The following is a 19,347-nucleotide window of genomic DNA, read 5'->3' as shown; positions in this document are numbered from 1 at the left end:
CGTGAAGACGCAAGGTACATTGGCGGACCCACCAGAGGGGTCACAAGTAGTTTGGTGTCAACATAATGGTACCCAAAAATGTGGCTATTATGAGATTAGTGGTAATTGTACTGTCACGGGTAAGAGGGATGTTTGCCAAGATACAGGTAGAGATAATGAGAACCACGGCTACTCCTCTAAAAGAGCCAAATTGTCAAATCCTGGTCATAACATTTCTAAACCCCATGATTCATGTTCTGTTGGAGAAAAAAAATCACCTTCAGATGCTTGCTTTGAGGAATATACGCCTGCTAGTCGGTGCACTAGAAGCTTGAACCGCATAAAGAAAAATCTATATTTCACTCATGACGATGAAGCTATGATTTCCAAAGAAAGAAGATTTGGTAAAAGACCAATTAAAACAAAACATGCATCAGATGCTGCATCCCTTGTGTCTCAAAACGAGCTAGTTGATACTTCATACGGATGTGGACAGAGTTACAAGGGGCATGGGAAGCGTAAAGTTGATAGTTTGGAATACAGTGATACGTGGATCCAGTGTGATGCTTGTCACAAATGGCGAAAGCTGGCAGACAATAGTATGGCTAATTCCAGTGCAGCATGGTTTTGTAGTATGAACACTGACCCTTTATATCAGAGTTGTAGTGTCGTGGAACAGTATATTCAGAATAGCTGTAAGATAACTCACTTACCAGGATTTCACTTGAAAGGAACTCCTGGAGGTGAGAAACAAAACGTTTCATTTTTCACTAGTGTGCTTAAGGAGCACTACTCGTTGATAAATTCTCAGACAAGGAAGGCCCTGACTTGGTTGGCCAAGATTTCAACGGACAAGCTTGAGGTAATGGAAACGTATGGCATACGCGGTCCTATTTTAAACAATTGCACTTTGTCTAATGGGACATCGAATCCATACCACAAAATATTTCAAGCATTTGGCCTCATAAAGAGTGTAGAGAAAGGTGTATGCAGGTGGTTCTACCCACAAAGTCTTAACAATTTGACTTTTGATGTTGCTGCCCTTGGCTTGGCTCTCTGTGAGCCATTAGATTTTGTTAGGTTATACTTGTCAAGAGCAACCCTGGTAGTTGTTCCAGCAAACTTGGTCGATCATTGGAAAACACAAATAGAAAAGCATGTTAGGCCTGGTCAATTGCGGGTTTATGTATGGAACAATCATCGGAAACCATCTGCACACTCTCTTGCTTGGGATTATGATGTTGTCATCACTACATTTAGCCGTTTGAGTGCAGAGTGGGGCCCACGTAAGAGGAGTGCTCTAACGCAAGTGCATTGGTTTAGGATCATTTTAGATGAAGGGCATACTCTTGGCTCAAGCCTGAGCTTAACAAACAAGTTGCAAATGGCTATTTCATTGGTTGCTTCAAATCGATGGATACTAACTGGAACTCCGACACCTAATACTCCTAACAGCCAACTTTCGCATTTACAACCGTTGTTGAAGTTCCTTCATGAAGAAACTTATGGACTGAATCACAAATCATGGGAGGCTGGTGTGCTTAGGCCATTTGAGGCTGAGATGGACGAAGGTCGGTCTCGTCTGTTGCATTTACTTCAGAAATGCATGATTAGTGCAAGAAAGGTGGATTTGCAAAGTATTCCACCATGCATCAAGAAAGTTGTTTTAATTGATTTTAATGAGGAGCATGCTAGAAGTTACAATGAATTGGTACTCACTGTTAGGCGTAATATATTGATGGCTGATTGGAATGACCCTTCACATGTGGAGAGTCTACTGAACCCGAAACAGTGGAAATTTCGTAGTGAAACTATAAAAAATGTCAGGCTTTCATGCTGTGTTGCTGGACATATTAAAGTTACACATGCTGGAGAAGATATTCAGGAAACAATGGATATGTTAGTACAAAATGGTCTAGATTTTACTTCAGGGGAGTATTCCTCCATAAGATATAGTCTCCTGTATGGTGGTCACTGTGTCAGGTAGTACTTGGATTTTGATATTTCAAATTACTTTAATTTTTTTCAGGTCATATAGCTGCTTGTCATATCTTCATCATCATAATTCATAATCATTCTTTAATGAATTTGTAGGTGCAAGGAGTGGTGCCGCCTTCCTCTCATTGCACCATGTCGACATATGTTGTGCCTTGGTTGTGTTTCCATAGATAAGACAAAGTGTACATATCCTGGCTGTGATAACTTATATGAGATGCAGAGTCCTGATACAATGGCACGGCCAGAAAATCCTAACCCAAAGTGGTCTGTACCCAAAGATCTTATTGAGCTACAGCCTTCATATAAGCAGGCATGCTTTTTAATTAAGAAATCAGTTGGCATTCAGTTGCATCTTTTTTGTTTTTGTTTTTATTTTTGAAGTTTTCATTGTCCGAAACATTGTAATGTTGATTGTTGAATGAACAGGATAATTGGGATCCTGATTGGCAATCAACATCAAGTAGTAAAGTTGCTTACCTTGTCCAGAGGTTGAAATCTTTGCAAGGAACCAATGGGGAGATGAGTTCATATACAGAAAATAGCAATAGTGAGATGCATATTGAGAATAGTTTTCCTTTGCATACAAGACACGCAGAATCATCATTCCAGGAATGTTCTGTGAGTAGCAATAGCACCAATGCGGTCCCCGAAAAAGTTTTGATATTTTCTCAGTTTCTTCAGCATATTCATGTCATTGAACAGCAGGTGCCTTTTCTTTGCCCAATGTGACCATTTGTAAATCTATTTTATCCTTTGGCCATCTGCATATATCCTGTGCAAATGATTAAACTATTAAATTAAATTTCTATTTTTCCAGTTGGCTGTTAATGGTATCAAATATACTGGAATGTATAACCCAATGCATTCTAGCAACAAGGTATAATGTTGGAATAATCTTATTTGCTGTGTTTTAAAAATACAAAATTTACTTTTAGTTTCAGATCTTTGGTTAATTTACTTTTCTCTTTAACAGAAGAAGTCATTAGCCATGTTCCAGCATGATTCTAGTTGTATGGCACTTCTGATGGATGGGAGTGCTGCATTGGGTCTTGACTTGAGTTTTGTTACACATGTGTTTTTAATGGAGCCAATTTGGGACAAAAGGTTAATACATTAAACTGATTCATCATTCATGTGCAAACGAGGATATAAAATTTAGATGTTAGAGTGTTATTGCTTTAAAGGCGTAGGGGTAAATTGATTTTGAGAAATTTTAATTTTTTTATATTGTAAAATTTTTATTCTAGTCTTTATAAGCCTAGTAATATTTAAATGCAAACTTTGTGGCATTTAGAATTATGTAGCATGGGTAGCCTAACAGCATCTGTCAATATTCCTGTTTAGTTTTCAATGAGTAAAGTGGAACTGTGTTGTTGAGTCAAGTGATTGGTAGTGGATCCTTTGTTTGCCCAATTTTGTGGATGCTCCTACTTTGACTTAATTTGGAACTCTTGTCCATTTTAATTTTCTTCTAACTTGGGTAAAAACCTTGTCAGTATGGAGGAGCAAGTAATTAGTCGGGCCCATCGCATGGGTGCTTCTCGTCCTATTCACGTGGAAACATTAGCAATGCGTGGTACAATTGAAGAGCAAATGATAGAATTTTTACAGGTGAATCTCTATTACTTCAACTATATAACACCATCCTAATTTAGTTTGACATGTGATACTCGGTTTCTTTGAATGGCTTATTATTTGGCAACTTTGTCATTGAATTTTTTCTGTCTGTTCTGCTATATGTTTTCTTGTCCTAATTATTTGTGCTTCTATTTCTTGATGTTCAACAAGGATGCTGATAAATGTAGAAGATTTCATAATAAAGATGTTGCTAAATCTGAAGATGGTGGAGGACGAGCATATCGATCATTGCATGATTTTGCCGAAAGCAACTATCTATTGGAACTTAAATTCGTATAAACTGATTCAGAAACTCTAGAAGGTTTGTACACGGTAGATTTTTCCTATTCTAGTTTTACTAGGAAACACCAATTCGTAGGGAAGATGAGTCATGTTGCATTTAGGGAATTAGATGCAAGTGATTTTTATTGACAATAGTGTTAGAACTATTTATTGAGATTTTTTTGCAAAAAACTGAAAGTAAAAAGTTTGTGTTTGGAAGTGTGATAATGATGAAAAAGTTCTTCTGTCATTTATGTCTTTGAAGTGAAAGAATCAAATGAAACTTGTAATGATTCATAAGTAATTGTCAAATAATTTGTTGAACTTGGGTTAAACAAAGTATTGCATTTACAGCTACTATTATAATAAGCCTTCATTGAAGCTTATGGTATACACTGAACTTGGAATAGGGTGCCCTCTTTTCTCTCTGAACCTTTCCTTACCAAATTGTATACTGTATGGTTGAACTATATTTAAGGTAGGTAGCATTTAAAATTTTAAAGGCATTCTTTCGCTTTTCATATTAACTTTTCGCTTGTTGATTTTATAGTAATATAGATTTTTTCCCTTTTACTTCAGGTGTTTTATTTATCAACTTACAGACTAAATGCTTTAGGCAAGTCCAGTGGATGTCCTGCAAGAAGATTGCATACTCATATGATTTTGCATTTTGGATATACAATCTTACTGGTGCTCTTTTAGTGTTATGATATGCATTGGAGGGTGAAGTATCTTTTTGGTATAGCATTATATATGTATTTGCAGCATCAGATCTGTCTTCCAATGCTTAATTTAATAGTACAAGGCCCTCTGCATATTCTTTTTAGGAAGGATTAATGTATTTGAATTGAAACAGGTTGTTTATGGAAATAGAGAAAAAAATGCATACAATATGAATTTTTCTATGCTTATGCTTTCCACTTAGCACATATTGTTTCATTCCTTGTATTGTTAGCAATATAATCAAAACTGGACTGGACATTAACCGGTGTAGGCAGACGATCAAGGTTTAAAGGTTTGACCAAGGTTGGATTGAGATCGAATCAGTATTAATAAACTATTTAAAGTTTTATTTTTAATATAATACGCAAATTAATAATACACATATTAACATAATATTCATGACTTCACACATTAAAAACTAATTTTTCTAATTCTTTTAAGTATTTCAGTAGTTAAATATTATTGAAAGTTAGATAAGTAAGAAAAAAAAAGGAGATATGTTATATTTAATTTATTTGTTTTATAGTTTTTATAATTTTTAATGGCTCTTTGGCTAGTGGGGAAACTTTTAGACATGAAAAATGTTCTTTGGTGTCATCTTATCCAATAAGGCAACATTGTTATACTTGATAGGGTGTTCATAATACCATAATTATACTCGACTCAGACTAGTTGAACCGAAAATCTACCTTTGTTTGCAACCTATTGCCAAACAACTTTGGTCATATATGCTTAATTAAGGATTTTGAGAATCTTGAAGCCAAGTCCACCTTTCTGCTTTGACTTGCAACTTGTTTCCCAAGAGATCAAATGGCATGCTATTTGTTACTACTTTAGATGAAGTTGCGACATAGTTTCTCAGCTTCATCTCAAATAGATCTAGGAATCGACATTGTTTGCATCACATAAGCAAGAATGTTGGATAATGATTTGAGCAAAAGTGACTCGACCTGCAAATCTAAAAGAGTTAGCTTTCAAATTTGTGAGTTTAGATCTTAGTATGTCCAAGATAAAAGAGAATGAATCTTTTGAGACTCGGTGGTTAATTAGAGAAACACCAAGGTATACTCTAAGCTTTGTAGTTAGGTCAATTCCCAAATTTTGACTTAAAGAAGCTGCTTTCGTAGTTTAAATAATTTAGAGAAAAAAACATTGGATTTATGCATGTTGATTTGTTGGCCAAAATTGTGGCAAAAATATGCCAAAATAGATTTAGTGAGCTGAATTTGTTCTATACTAGCCTCAATAACCAAAACAATATCATCAATTAAGAATATGTGTGAGAGGTAGGGTCCCTCACCCCTACCAAAATGAAGAGGTTGTCATTGGCCATTTGTAACCGAATCTTTAATTCTGTGGCTCAATCTCCCTAGAGGCAACTCAAAGAGATAAGGGGAGATATAGGATGAAATCTATTAAGGCTAGGTGACTTATAATTTCCCATGTTGAAAAGGGCTTCTTTAGTTTCTTCCAAAGATGCATCTCGACCTAGTATTTTCACATCACTATCTTCGATAGACGAAAATGTAGATGTGATATCGAAAAAGACTAGGACTAGGGGCCTCCAGGTGAATAGTAGAGGTTGTGATAGAATTGGATCACAAGATTCCTAACAACACTATCTTACAGAATCCATGAGTTATCAAGTGGAAGAATTTAGTTTTAAGATCTCATTGTTGGATCCATTTGCATTTAGTTTGTTGGAGCCAATAGCTTTCCTCAGTCCTAACTAAGAAGTTATATTCCTTCTAGAGCTCTTGTCTTAACTTAACTACATGTTGGTTTGTATCACTTGCAAGGATTTAGATAATACCTCATAATTTTTTAAGAATATATTTTTTACGTACAAATATATTGCTAAATGTATGATGATTCTCAAAGTGCAAATTAGATGTTAGATTTGTGATATTAGAGGACCATTCGTTAGATTTAATCCAATGATGTCTAACCTGATTATCAAAGTCAAGATGTTCAAGCCATGGATAAAAGATAAAAGTTTTTGAAAATCTGGAATTTTACCAAATTTTTAAAATGTAAATTTTGTTTCAAAATAGTTACATTATTTTTTTTGGAATTTCCTATTTCAAATTTCATATTCTAAAATTTCCTATTTCAAAAATACTAATTACTTTTTCTATTTTCGAAATTTCGTATTGTTTGAAACTTTTGAAATTTTTTTGAAAAACTGGAAATTAGATTTCCAATGTTTGAAATTACTCAAAAATTTTCAAAAGTTTGAATTAATTTAAAGTTTTTGAAGCTACCTTAAACAAAAGTTTCAAAACTTTTAAAACTTCGAAACATATCAAAAGTTTCGAAAACCAATTTTTCATAAAGTAATTTTACATTTTGAAACTTTCGAAGAAGATGAAATTTTAGAATGTTTCAAAAATTTAGGATTTTACTCAAATTTTTGAAATATAAATTTTATTTTGACATCAAATTAAGTGTTTTAACTACCTTGGATGTTAGACCTAATCGAGTGTTTTTTCTCTCACAAATACAAAAAGATATATGTTTAATCTGATTGTTAAAATATACATTCGAATTAAACCATTAAGATAAAATTTGAATTGTTTATAAAAACATGAAGGTGAGAAATGAAGCTATTAAGATTTTATTTTGTTATTGGATAAACTTTTTTCCATGTCTAAATGCCCACTTTTATTCGTGTTGTGGTGTGTGTGCGTGAGGGTTGTGGGTGCACTTATATTGAACTAGTAAGCTTTGTTTAACAATTTTTTTGTAGAATACAATTGTAACAATTACCATTATTGAATTACGTAATATTAATATATGATTAGGTACCTTAAATTTTAGATAAATGCATGGAATATTTATAGTGCGTAACTTTATTGTCTATATATTTTGATACTTTTATTTTGATTATAATATATTTTTCTATACTTAGAAGTTTATACTGTATGTTAAAATGAAGTCCAGGTTGTAAATATCTACGTTACTTCCTCAATCTCTTTTTATAAGTTATTTTTTTGAAGTTTTACGTGTATTTAGAAAATCAATTGAATGGTATAAAATTGAGGTGATTTTGAGGTGAATCTTACATTATGTAAAAGTTTATTTTTATTATTGGATTAATAAATCTCATCATGAAATTAAATGAGATTATTGATTAAATGATGAAAAAAAAAACTTATACATAATGCAAAGCGGTGTTACTTGTATACATTAGACAAAACAAATAAAGTGTTATTAAAAGTGTACGAGTGTTTCCAAAAGTGTATGGATCGTTTGTCGCCAAAACTAAACTTAGAAAATCAGTTTAATCATAAAAATAAAAATGGACTTCAAACCCTGAACCACATGCCAATGTGAAAGCAGTTCTAAGAAAAAAAACTCACAATTTAAAAATTATTCTTTTATTTTCGAACTAATTTGAGGAGATATGTGATCTGGAAGTCTTTAGTTCTCCTCAATCCATATGTCTGTTCTAGTTCTTGTTATTTCTTTTCCTGTGGTACCATTCTTGGTTGATTCTTGAAGATTTAGGGGTGGAATTGTGCATGCAATGGGTTGGGACATGTCTGAGGAACTTTAATAAGCTATTTTTTTTTGGGAGATTTTGGAAAAAAGAAAAAATAGAAGGTTGGAGAAAATGGTGAACAGTGACCGATGTTTATGTTCTTCAGAGTGGGTTAAATTAGGAGAATGGAAAAATGAGAGTAAAAGAGAGTTTTTTTTTTTTTTTCTTTCAGGAAATGAGTGAATAAGGGAGGGAAAATGTGTGAGTTCCGTTTTTGGCCCTTGGACATCTCTCATTTTCACCACTTTCCCATTCTTATATTAATTGAAATTTAATAAATGATAAAAATAAAATGTTATAGTTAATAAATTTTGTTTTATTAATTTTTTAAATAAGTGGGCAGTTACATTTTCCCTCTTTAAGAAAATTTTGTCTTCAAAATTTGAGACTCTACCTATTGGAAGAGATAAGGATACTCCTTCGTTATATTAGGTTTTGTTTCCTTTGTGACTTCCTCGAGTGACTTTCTCATGCTTCTATCAATAATTTGAATTGGCAGTGGATTGTAAGTGAGGTTGGGTTTCAATTGAAGGAATTCATTGCTCATAGTCTGGTAAGGATTTAGAATATATTATTTGAGTTGTGAGACATGAAAAACATCATGCAAACCAAACAACAAAGTGGCAAGGCTAGTCAATAGGCTAAGGAACCTATCCTATGAATGATTTGGAAGGGTCCAACAAAACGAGGACTAAGCTTTTTGAACTCTTCTAATACCATCAATATGGGTAACTTTGAGACATATATGGTCACCTTCATCAAACTCTAAGGGCATTCTTCTATGATCAATATAACTGTCTACTCTGAGCTATTCTCAGATTGTCACAAATGACCTTGGTTTTCTCAATGGTTTCTTGAATAACATTAGGCCTTAAAATTCCCTTGTCCCCTACCTCTGACCAACATAGAGGAGTTCTACATTTTCTCCCATTCAATGCCTCATAGGGTTCCATGCTTATGCTAGTATGATAACTGTTATTGCAAGCAAACTCTACCAGAGCCAAGTGCATGTCCCAATTTCCACCATCCTCTAATACACAAGCCCTCAATATGTCTTCCATAGTCTGAATGGTCCTTTCAGTCTGGAAATCAGTTTGGGGATGGTAGGCAGTGCTAAGATGCAAACGGGTTCCTAGGGACCTTTGGAAAGATTTCTAAAATATGGAGGTAAACTTGGGGTACTTATTTGACACTATGCTGTAAGGCACCACGTGCAGTCTCACTATTTATTTTATAAATAACTTCAGTTTAATAGTAATATAATTGGTCTTAACAGGTAAGAAGTGGGATGGCTTGGTCAATCTATCTACAATCATCCAAATGGAATCATACCTTGAATTGATACGAGGCAATCCCACTACAAAGTCCATGGAAATAGAATCTCATTTCCATTCAGGTATGTCCAGTGGTTGTAATATACTTGCTGACCTCTGATGTTCTATCTTTACCTTATGAAAAGTCAAGCACGGGGCAACAAAGGTGGCCACATAATTCTTCATGTCTGGCCACCGATAGTTTTTCTTAAGATCCTGATACATTTTTGTGAATCTAGGGTGAATGGTCAAGTGACTCTTGTGGACTTCCTTTAGTATTATTCTCTTCAAGTCCTATTCTTTAGGTATACAAATGGTCCTATCCTTTAGATCAATTTCACAGAGATTGAGGTGGCTAGCAAATGGTCTGAGTTTACATGTCTTTTCTTACACCGGTTATGTAATTAACGGATACATGTTTTATACCAAAGAACAAGATGATCAAACCACTATGCAAAATAGAGGAGTCACTCTTGTAGCTGAAGCGATGCATATCTCAAGTGCAAAAGACAAAAATCCAATATATGCAAATCTATCATAATTTGGGGTTATCGAGCGCATATGGGAGTTAGACTACACAATGTTTCGTGTTCCCATATTTGGTTGCAAGTGGGTCGATAATAATAATGGCGTTCGAATTGATGAATCAGAGTTCTTGCTTGTCAATTTTAATAGGGTGAGATACAAAGATGAGCCTTTTATTTTAGCGTCGCAAGCTCAACAAGTGTTTTATGTCACTAATCCTACTGATGACAAATGGTTTGTTGTCCTATTGACCAATAAAATAAGTGATGATAACAATAATGTTGAAGATGTTGGTAATGATCTTTTCTTTGCAACATCACAACAACATGAAATTGATTCAACTGATGATGGTTTATATCTTAGAGAAACGTACGACACGATAGCTGTTGCTCCTCCAAGGAGGAATTGGAATAAAATTAGAAGAAAATTATCGATAACTGTTCCATAAAAGCATCTCCGTTTTTGTCCAAATTTCAGTATGTTATTTTACTCATTTAACTAGTCAATTAAACACAATTTTCCAAATTTTTAACAACCCCATTTTCTCTATAAAGTGCCCGATTTCTGCGTTTGTAGAATTCGTTATTTTGCACCGTTCTCCTTCATAGTAAGTCCGATTTGAGTGAAACGAACTCCAAAACGACCGTGTGAAAAGTGGCTATATTATCCACTGATTTGTTTTCTGATTCATTGTGATTTTCTTTGACCGAATATCGAATTAAGTTTTTAGAGTATCTTCTCATAATTTATTTTGACGTTCACCCATAAACTGTCGAGTTAGATCGGTTAAAGGACAAAGAGTCAAAGAACAAAGATTGTTTGCTCGTGGAATCGTAATCGCGTGGAAATCGTCAAAATAAAGTAAGGGGTGAGAGAGCATTTGAATTCATAAGTATAATATATTGTGAGATGAACGGGAAAACCGTATTTTTCAACGATTCATCCGAGGCTCGCTACGTACGGTAGTAGCCCTTTGAGTGATAAATTAATTAATGTAAGAATATGGAAATTGTGAGATTAAAATATGGAATAGAAATATTTATAAGGTGTTGATTGATTTAACTCCGTTAAATGTATGATATTTGATATTATTGTGATGTTTGATTTATTTTTATTAAATGTGAGATATTTTCTACTATTGTGATATTGGATGTCAAATGAATTTTATGTATATGTTTTATTAGACGTGTCTATGTGATGTGATAATAGAAAATGAATTCATTTTGATAAGTTTATGTGATTATGATGATGTATAATTAATAATAATGATGTTATAAATTTGTGATAAGTCTATGTGATAATGTATGGTTAATGATGGTGATGTTATAAATTTGTGATGAGTTTATGTGATGAAATATGATTAATGATAAGGATGTTGTGAATTTGTGATGAGAATATTGAAATAACCCCATAATTGGTGAAATAATTGTGATTCCAATTTGTGTTTGAGATGACGGTCTTAATGGAGTATCATAGGCCAACGAGGGGATAAAATAAATATTGAGAATTTGTGAAGTGAAGATTACTTAGTCATCATATAGGTAGGGCCTAACAAGCCTAATGATTCCGGGGAAGTTCAACTGAATGAGCCTGATAGTGGCGGTCTGCTGTCGAGCTTTAAGGCAAGATTGTTAGACCTTTGAGGTATTCGGGTGGAGAATTCCTAGGTGACTTGGAGGTAGCACTCCAAATGTCTGGAGCTACCATGCAACACATGTTTACCTCGACTGTCACGTATATATGTCTCAGGTTGAGTTAAGGGGATCTACGAGGACATGGCCAATTTGAATTTTCCGTCCACCAAGATGGTGGCATTGTATAAAGCCTCCTAACCAAGTACTTCAAAGTTAGAGTGGTACCATATTGTGAAGTAGAGTCTATGCTCATGCATAACATTGCATTTTCTTGTGATTGTTTTATTGTGATTAATATGGATTATGTATGATAATAATTTCTGCGATGATTTGATGTTACAATGAAGTGTATTGATTTTTCTTGATTTTGACTATACAATATGATGTTTTTCCTTGAAGAATGTTTGTGTAATGATACGATTTATTAGTTAATTGCGTATTCCTCTTATTTATATTATACTATCAACATGATTTCAAAACTCACCTCCTTCGTTGTTTGTGTTTGACTGGCTTGGCCCTGCGTTTGTGAAATCGCAGTTATTACAGGTTAATGAGTCTCGAAGTTCAAGTTTGGGAGAAACCCCACTGTGATAGGTGATACCGCGGGAATTAAGAGTCGTAATGTATATTTTATTTATGTTATTACAAATGACTTTTATATGAAAACTTAGTCAGAGTAAGTCTTGGGAATTAAATCAAGAAATTCTATTTAAATCAAGTTCATTGATATTCCACTATTTTAATTGAGGAACAAGGTTGAATTGTTACATATGTATTTAGAGAAATCTGATATCCTAAATTAGATATTAAAGTTTTTATTCTCTTTAGCAGATTTTCTTTATCCGTTGCAAGTTTTCTTCAAATAATTTAGTATATATTATTATAAATGTTATTTTGGGGTTTAAGGTGTCACATTAGTGGTATTAGAGAAGGTCTGTCCAATCAGGCCGAATGGGTCGAATGTCGATTCAGTGTTAGTCGAATGTCATTTGTGTCAATTGTGTTTTCTTGTGTAATAATTATTTTCACTATGATGGTTTTCCCGTTATATTATTGTGTTAAGTATTATATGCTTTTGCATTATTTTACATTTTTCGAGATTACTAATTAACTGTATATTATTTGCTTACCTTGATTGTGATATGCCTTTTAAATTCCTACCTAAGTGAGTAAGTAAACCATGAAATTACTTGTTAAGATTTGAGTTAATTTTAACGGTTGACAAGATTATGTTAGTTACTTGTTGCTTATTGCTTGTCTACCAAACTATGATTTTTGCACTCTTGTTTTATGTGAATAGTTGGAAATAATAATTTTGATGGACTTGCTGTATGTTTCAAGGTATTAATCTTATTCACGTAATCTTAATGATCAAATGTGAGACCTCACTAGTTAGTTGTTTTAAAGTTCTATTTTCACACTTAATCAATTTAAAATATTTAGTCTTGATATGAATCTGTTTAAAGTATTTAATCTAATAACTAATTGATTGAAACATTGATTTCCGTATAATTATATGTTTAAAACTTCAAGTATTGACTTTTACTATGTACTTATTATTATTTTTGTTGAAACTAAATTTAGAGAAAAAAAAAATGTTAGGTTCTAAACTTTGAGTTAGATAGGAAATATGTCACTTATGTTTAAAGTTTTAATTTTAACTAAAAAATTTTTATTTAGATTTTATGTTGGTTTGTGTTAAGAAAAAAAATCGATTTTAAATCGTGAATGTTAACTTGAAATCACTTGAAAGTGTTGATGGTTGTATCTAGATGAGTAGAGTTTTGATATTGGTTTGAAAACAATTTAGAATGTTCATCATGATTTTAAATAGTATGAAATTCATATTATTAGCAATAGTAATTCTTGAATATTAGAGGTTGGTAGAACTTAGAAATTTTTAAAAAATGACATTTTGAAGGAGTTAAAGTTTACTTATTTTGTATTATGAAAATAACTTTGTTTGAATTACTCTTGATTATTTTAAATAAATTAAATTGAGTTGAATTTTTGTTGATTTATAAAATAACAATAATTCTATACTACTGATTTTATTTAATGTTTAAAACAAATTAAAATTTACAGTATATTTTACTATGTCTTGTTTTTAAGAAAACTGAAAAGAGTTGTTGTTATCTTGGTTTATGGGCTGATGTGAATATTGAATCGTGTGAGGGTGTTGGGATATTTATTTGAAATGATTGATTTTCTGATTCTGATATTATGAACTCATTAGAGTTTGACTCGATGTTAGAGTTTTAGATTTTAAGAACTCTAATAGTAGTAATGATAAAATGTCTACTAATTGAGAAAGAGAAGGAAAAAAAAATAAAGTTTTTAAAAATCTTCTCAATAGTGAAAGTTTTTTTGAAAAGTTATCTAAATTTTAGATTCTATAATTGATGAATTTTACGAGTAGATTTTTTTTTTTAGAATTGTAGTTGTGTTTTCACTGTCGAAATTTGTATTTGAGTTTAATATAGGAAGGTAACATGTTGTTTGTACATCTTTTTTTGTTATATGAATTAACCTAACAAAATGGTATGCATTAGATTGATACATGTACAGTGCATCATGTAGATTGATATGCGCATAGTGCATCATGTAGATTGATATGCGCAGAGTGCATCATGTAGATTGGTATGCGTATAGAGACTAAAATTTATTTTATCAATTTTTTTATTAATTATAAAATTGCAATTTTTATTTGAGACTCAATTTTTAAGATTAGAACATAACTCCAAATTTTTTAAAATTGATGGTGTGTTATGATTTGGACCAATTTTGTGGCCTAATAGAAACTAAGGGATGTATCTACAAGCATGTTGAGTAGCTAGTGTGACAGGTAGCTATTATTTTGTAGATTTATGAATTAGTTTAATTCATTATCATAACCAACATGTCTTATGTTTTGTGTCATGTGCAATACTTTAATATATATAAATATACAATTTTTTTGTTGTAAGTTTGATAAAATAAGAAAAAAAATGGAAACTATTTTGGAAGTGTTAATTAATTGGAAAATTTCCTTTCTATCTATATATATATAGTTTAAATTTTATTTCAAAATATAAGTTGAAAATAATAATTTTTACGGTGATTAACTATTTAGAAATGTGTTTTTGATGATGAAAGTACAGATGAATTTTTGGAAATCTTATAGATTTTAAAAATAATCGTGATTTATTTTATTTGTATTGTATTTAGAAACCTTATTTATCTTAGTTGTTTTTATTTAGACTTGAATTATTGAAAAATATTTTAAAGAAAAATTTAGAATTCTCAATATTTTTTTTTGGGAGCTAAATGGTTAGTGATATTTTTTTAATAGTAATTAAGTATAGAAATCAATTTTTAGAATGATGTGTTGTAACCTTGAAAGTGATTTTTGCACTACCTGATTCAATTTGTTTTGGTAATGTGTTGTATCTTCTAGTAAATAATTATTTATCTTATCTTCTACTTGGAAGATCTATATATGCTTCCATTTGTTGTAACTTTTAAGTGATGATTAATGTAAAAGAAAATTTAATCATGATCAATTTGGAGTAGACCTCTATGAGAATATGTTTCATTTTTAGAATCATCGTTAGCGTTATGAGATGAACGTAAAATTTTGGTGCTAATTTTTGGATTAGTTATTTGAATGTGTATATGATTATGTCAATATTAAATTGTTCGTGTTTCAAGTGTTCTAATTGTTGGGAATTGGTGTATAGAGTTAGAGTAGTCGAAAGCATCTAAAAGTGAAATAGTTTTATATTTCTTCAATCGAATTATTGGTTATATATTGATGTTAGTGGTCTTTCTTTTGTTGTTGTAACTAGTTGTAAATTACAAATAAATTATTGTGAAGGTGTAATTAAGTGAATTTTTAACTTGAAGTAAGGAGTAAGAATTGTGGCGCCGCCTTCGCACTCTTGAACCACGCTAAAGATGCTTTTAATTACCCATGTTTGTGTTGGGTGGGCTCACTCCCCAAGTGGAACCCACCAATTTTACTAATATTATTATTAATTGAAAAAAAAAGAAAAAGAAAAAAAAGATTTTAATGGGCTTGGCCCACTTGAAGGTAATAAAAAGGATTTAGAAATCCCTAAGAGACAAACAGAAAGACAACGGAAGAAGAACGGTTGCCAGAGAAGAAAAATAAGGGTTTGGTTCCAGTGGTGGTAACAGGTGTGTAGCAAACTTGCTCCGTTTGATCTACAAATTTAGTATGTTATTCCTACCACTGCGTTTGTTATTTTAATATATAATTTGAGTAGTTTTATCTTCTCTGAGAGTTACTTTGGCATACCCACTTTAGTGGAAGGTTGTTATAGGGTTGTTATTGTTGATTGATATTCCCTATTGTTATTAGGAAGACTCTTGGTGTACCCATTAATTATTATAGTGGAAGTTTTACTGGACTAGGTCCCGTAGTTTTTATTCTCTCAATTTGAAGGAAGTTTTCCACGTTAAAATTGTGTTTGTCTCATATTTAATTTTCTGCCAATTATTATTGCTCTTGGAATTGTATTTTCTGTTTGGCTATTTATCTACACAGGTGGGGGAAAAAAATTCCGCATTATTGAGATAATTATCGCTAATTATCTCTGGTTTTTCCCAACAAAGTGGTATCTAGAGCTCGGTTATTTGATTTGTGCATTTAAATGGAGGAGGAAAATAAGTGTCCCAATATGATTAAACTCAACTCTTCTAAATATACACTTTGGAAGACTCTCATGGAAGACATGTTATACAGTAAAGATTTTTATGATCCTTTTGAGGGTGACACTGCTAAACCCGCAGATAAATCTGACGCTGACTGGAAGAAGATGAATAGAAAGGCAGTGGCGTTGATCAGGCAGTGGTTGGATCTTAGTGTGTATCCACATGTTGAAACTGAAATAGATGCTAACAAGATGTGGGAAAAATTAAAAGAGTTGTATGAACGAAAGAATGTGCAAAATAAAGCATTCTCGATTCAGAAGCTGGTGAATATGAAATACAAAGATGGGGATTCAATGGCAGAGCATATGAGTATTTTTCAGAATACAGTGAATCAGTTGACAACTGCAGAAATTAAATTAGATGATGAGTTGCAAGCGTTGTTATTGTTGAGTTCCTTGCCTGATAATTGGGAAGTCCTTGTTGTGACGTTAACCAATTCAGCTCCAAGTGGAAAGTTGAAAATGTCAACAGTTAAAGAGAGCATGTTGAATGAAGAAGCTCGAAGAAAGGAACGTGGTTTAATTGGTTCTTCCTCGAAGTCAAAAGCATTAGTTACAGAGTCACAGGGGAGAAGTCAATCTAGAAACTTCCATAGACGCGACAACTCTGAAAGTCGTAGCAAGTCAAGAAGCAAGTCGAGGACTAGAAAAGAAGTGATATGCTATCATTGTGGCAAAACGGGTCACATAAAAAGAAATTGCAGGTTCCTTAAGAGAGATCAATCAAGGGAAAGAAATGAAGACAAAGAGAAGAAAAATGATAAAGATACAACAGCAGTTGCATCTGTTAATAATGTCTACATTGTTTGTGATGATAATTCCATAAACCTTGCATGTCAGGATTCAACTTGGATTATTGATTCGGGTGCCTCATATCATATTACTCGTGATTTCTTCTCATCTTACAGTGATGGTGATTTTGCATGGGAGATGTTTGGGTTGAAACTGGGATTGGTTGCAAGCTTCAATTGAAGAATGTTAGACACGTTCCTGATATTCGTCTCAATTTGATTTCGGTGAAAGCCTTGGATATTGATGGTTATCACACTTTCTTTGGTGGTGGTGGTATATGTAAAATCACTAAAGGGTCCCTAGTGGTTGCAAAGGAGCAAAGTTCCACTTCTCTCTATAGGATGCCTACGAAGCTATGCAAGGAAGAAGTGAATGCAATTGAAGATGCATCTTTTGATTTATGGCATATGCGCCTCGGTCACTTGAGTGAGAAAGGACTCAACATACTTGCGAAGAAAAACTTTCTTCCTGTGAAAGGTACGTCTCTAAAAACTTGCACTCATTGTTTTGCTGGAAAACAACATAGAGTTTCTTTTCATAATACTGGTCCTCATAGGAGGCAAAATATCCTTGATTTAGTTCATACTGATGTTTGTATGATGGATAGTAAATCTCTTGGTGGTGCATCATATTTTGTTACTTTTATTGACGACCACTCTAGAAAAGTGTGAGCATTTCCTTTGAAATCTAAAGACCAGGTATTTGGAGTCTTCAAGCACTTTCATGCAAGTGTTGAAAGAGAAAAGGGAAGGAAATTGAAATGTGTTCGATCAAATAATGGTGGCGAATATAGAGGTCCATTTGAAGAGTATTGTAGAGAACATGAAATCAGGTTTGAGAAAACAGTTCCAAAGACACCTCAACATAATGGTGTTGCAGAGAGAATGAATCGTACGATTAATGACATAATTAGATGTATGCTCTCTCATGAAAAATTATCGAAATCATTTTGGGGTGAAGCAATGAAAACTGCAGTGGATTTGATTAATCTTTCTCCTTCTATTCCACTTGATGGTGATGTTCCAAATAGAGTGTGGACAGGGAAAGATGTCTCTTACCGTCATTTGAGAGTTTTTGGTTGCAGATGTTTTGTTCACGTTCCAAGAGATGAGAGGTCCAAGCTTGATAGTAAATCCAAACAGTGTATATTCGTCGGTTATGGTGATGAAGAATTTGGTTATAGATTGTGGGATCCGGTTGAAAAGAAAATTATCAGAAGCCGAGATGTGATATTTCTTGAAGACCAGACTATTGAAGATTTTGATAAAGCTGAAAAACAGAAACCAAATTCCAGAAGTTACATTGAAAATGTTGTGCCTAAGCCCCCTGCAGAAACCTTTGTTGATGGGGGAGATATACATGTAGACAATGAGAATGTAACTGATGATCATGTGCCTCACCATGATGAGCAGATTCCAATTGAGCCACCAACCGAGTTTGAGTTGAGAAGATCTACTAGAGAACGTCAACCTTCTCAAAGATATCCTCCACATGAGTATGTGATGATCACTGATAGTGGAGAGCCAGAGTATTATCAAGAAGCTATTACAAATGTTGATAAAGAAAAGTGGTTAAAGGCCATGCAAGAAGAGATGAATTCCTTGCATGAGAATCACACATTTGATTTGGTAAAGTTGCCTAATGGTAGAAAAGCACTCAAGAACAAATGGGTATACAAGATAAAGACAGAAGAGAATAGTTCTCAACCAAGGTACAAAGCAAGATTGGTTGTGAAAGGTATTAATCAGAGAAAAGGTATTGACTTTGATGAAATTTTTTCACCTGTGGTGAAGATGTCCTCTATCCGAGTTGTGCTTGGGTTAGCAGCTAGTTCGAACCTAGAAGTTGAACAACTTGATGTGAAAACTGCATTCCTTCATGGTGATTTGGAGGAAGAGATCTATATGGAGCAACCAGAGGGTTTCGAAGTCAAAGGTAAAGAGCAACTTGTGTGTAAATTGAAGAAAAGTTTGTATGGGGTCAAACAAGCACCTCGACAATGGTACAAGAAATTAGATTCTTTCATGGAGAAACATGGGTATAGTAAAACTACTTCTGACCATTGTGTGTTTATCAAGAAATTCTCTGATCGTGATTATATTACTCTCTTATTATATGTGGATGACATGTTGATTGTTGGTCATGACACTAAGAAGATTCAATCTTTAAAGAAAGATTTGAACAAGTCTTTTGCAATGAAAGACTTAGGTCCTGCAAAACAAATT

The 19,347-nt window shown here is 33.0% G+C and overlaps 1 protein-coding gene across 1 annotated transcript in view; it reads left to right on the top strand.

Annotated features, from left to right (window-relative positions):
* The window catches only part of LOC101497604 (F-box protein At3g54460), an 8,285-nt gene extending 3,500 nt beyond the window's left edge, over nucleotides 1–4,785 (top strand). The window contains exons 3-10 of the mRNA XM_012711853.3: nucleotides 8–1,962; nucleotides 2,074–2,287; nucleotides 2,404–2,682; nucleotides 2,795–2,854; nucleotides 2,951–3,081; nucleotides 3,474–3,588; nucleotides 3,766–3,916; nucleotides 4,456–4,785. Of these exons, the coding sequence (XP_012567307.1) occupies nucleotides 8–1,962; nucleotides 2,074–2,287; nucleotides 2,404–2,682; nucleotides 2,795–2,854; nucleotides 2,951–3,081; nucleotides 3,474–3,588; nucleotides 3,766–3,894 (2,883 nt within the window). The 3' untranslated portion in view covers nucleotides 3,895–3,916; nucleotides 4,456–4,785. The remainder of the gene's footprint in view (nucleotides 1–7; nucleotides 1,963–2,073; nucleotides 2,288–2,403; nucleotides 2,683–2,794; nucleotides 2,855–2,950; nucleotides 3,082–3,473; nucleotides 3,589–3,765; nucleotides 3,917–4,455) is intronic.
* Nucleotides 4,786–19,347: the final 14,562 nt, after the last annotated feature.

The sequence above is a fragment of the Cicer arietinum genome, chromosome 5 (genome assembly GCF_000331145.2).
Source record: "Cicer arietinum cultivar CDC Frontier isolate Library 1 chromosome 5, Cicar.CDCFrontier_v2.0, whole genome shotgun sequence".
NCBI classification, from domain to species: Eukaryota; Viridiplantae; Streptophyta; class Magnoliopsida; order Fabales; family Fabaceae; genus Cicer; species Cicer arietinum.
The sequence above is the reverse complement of the archived record's forward strand: the minus strand, read 5'-3'. Positions and strand labels throughout refer to the sequence as shown.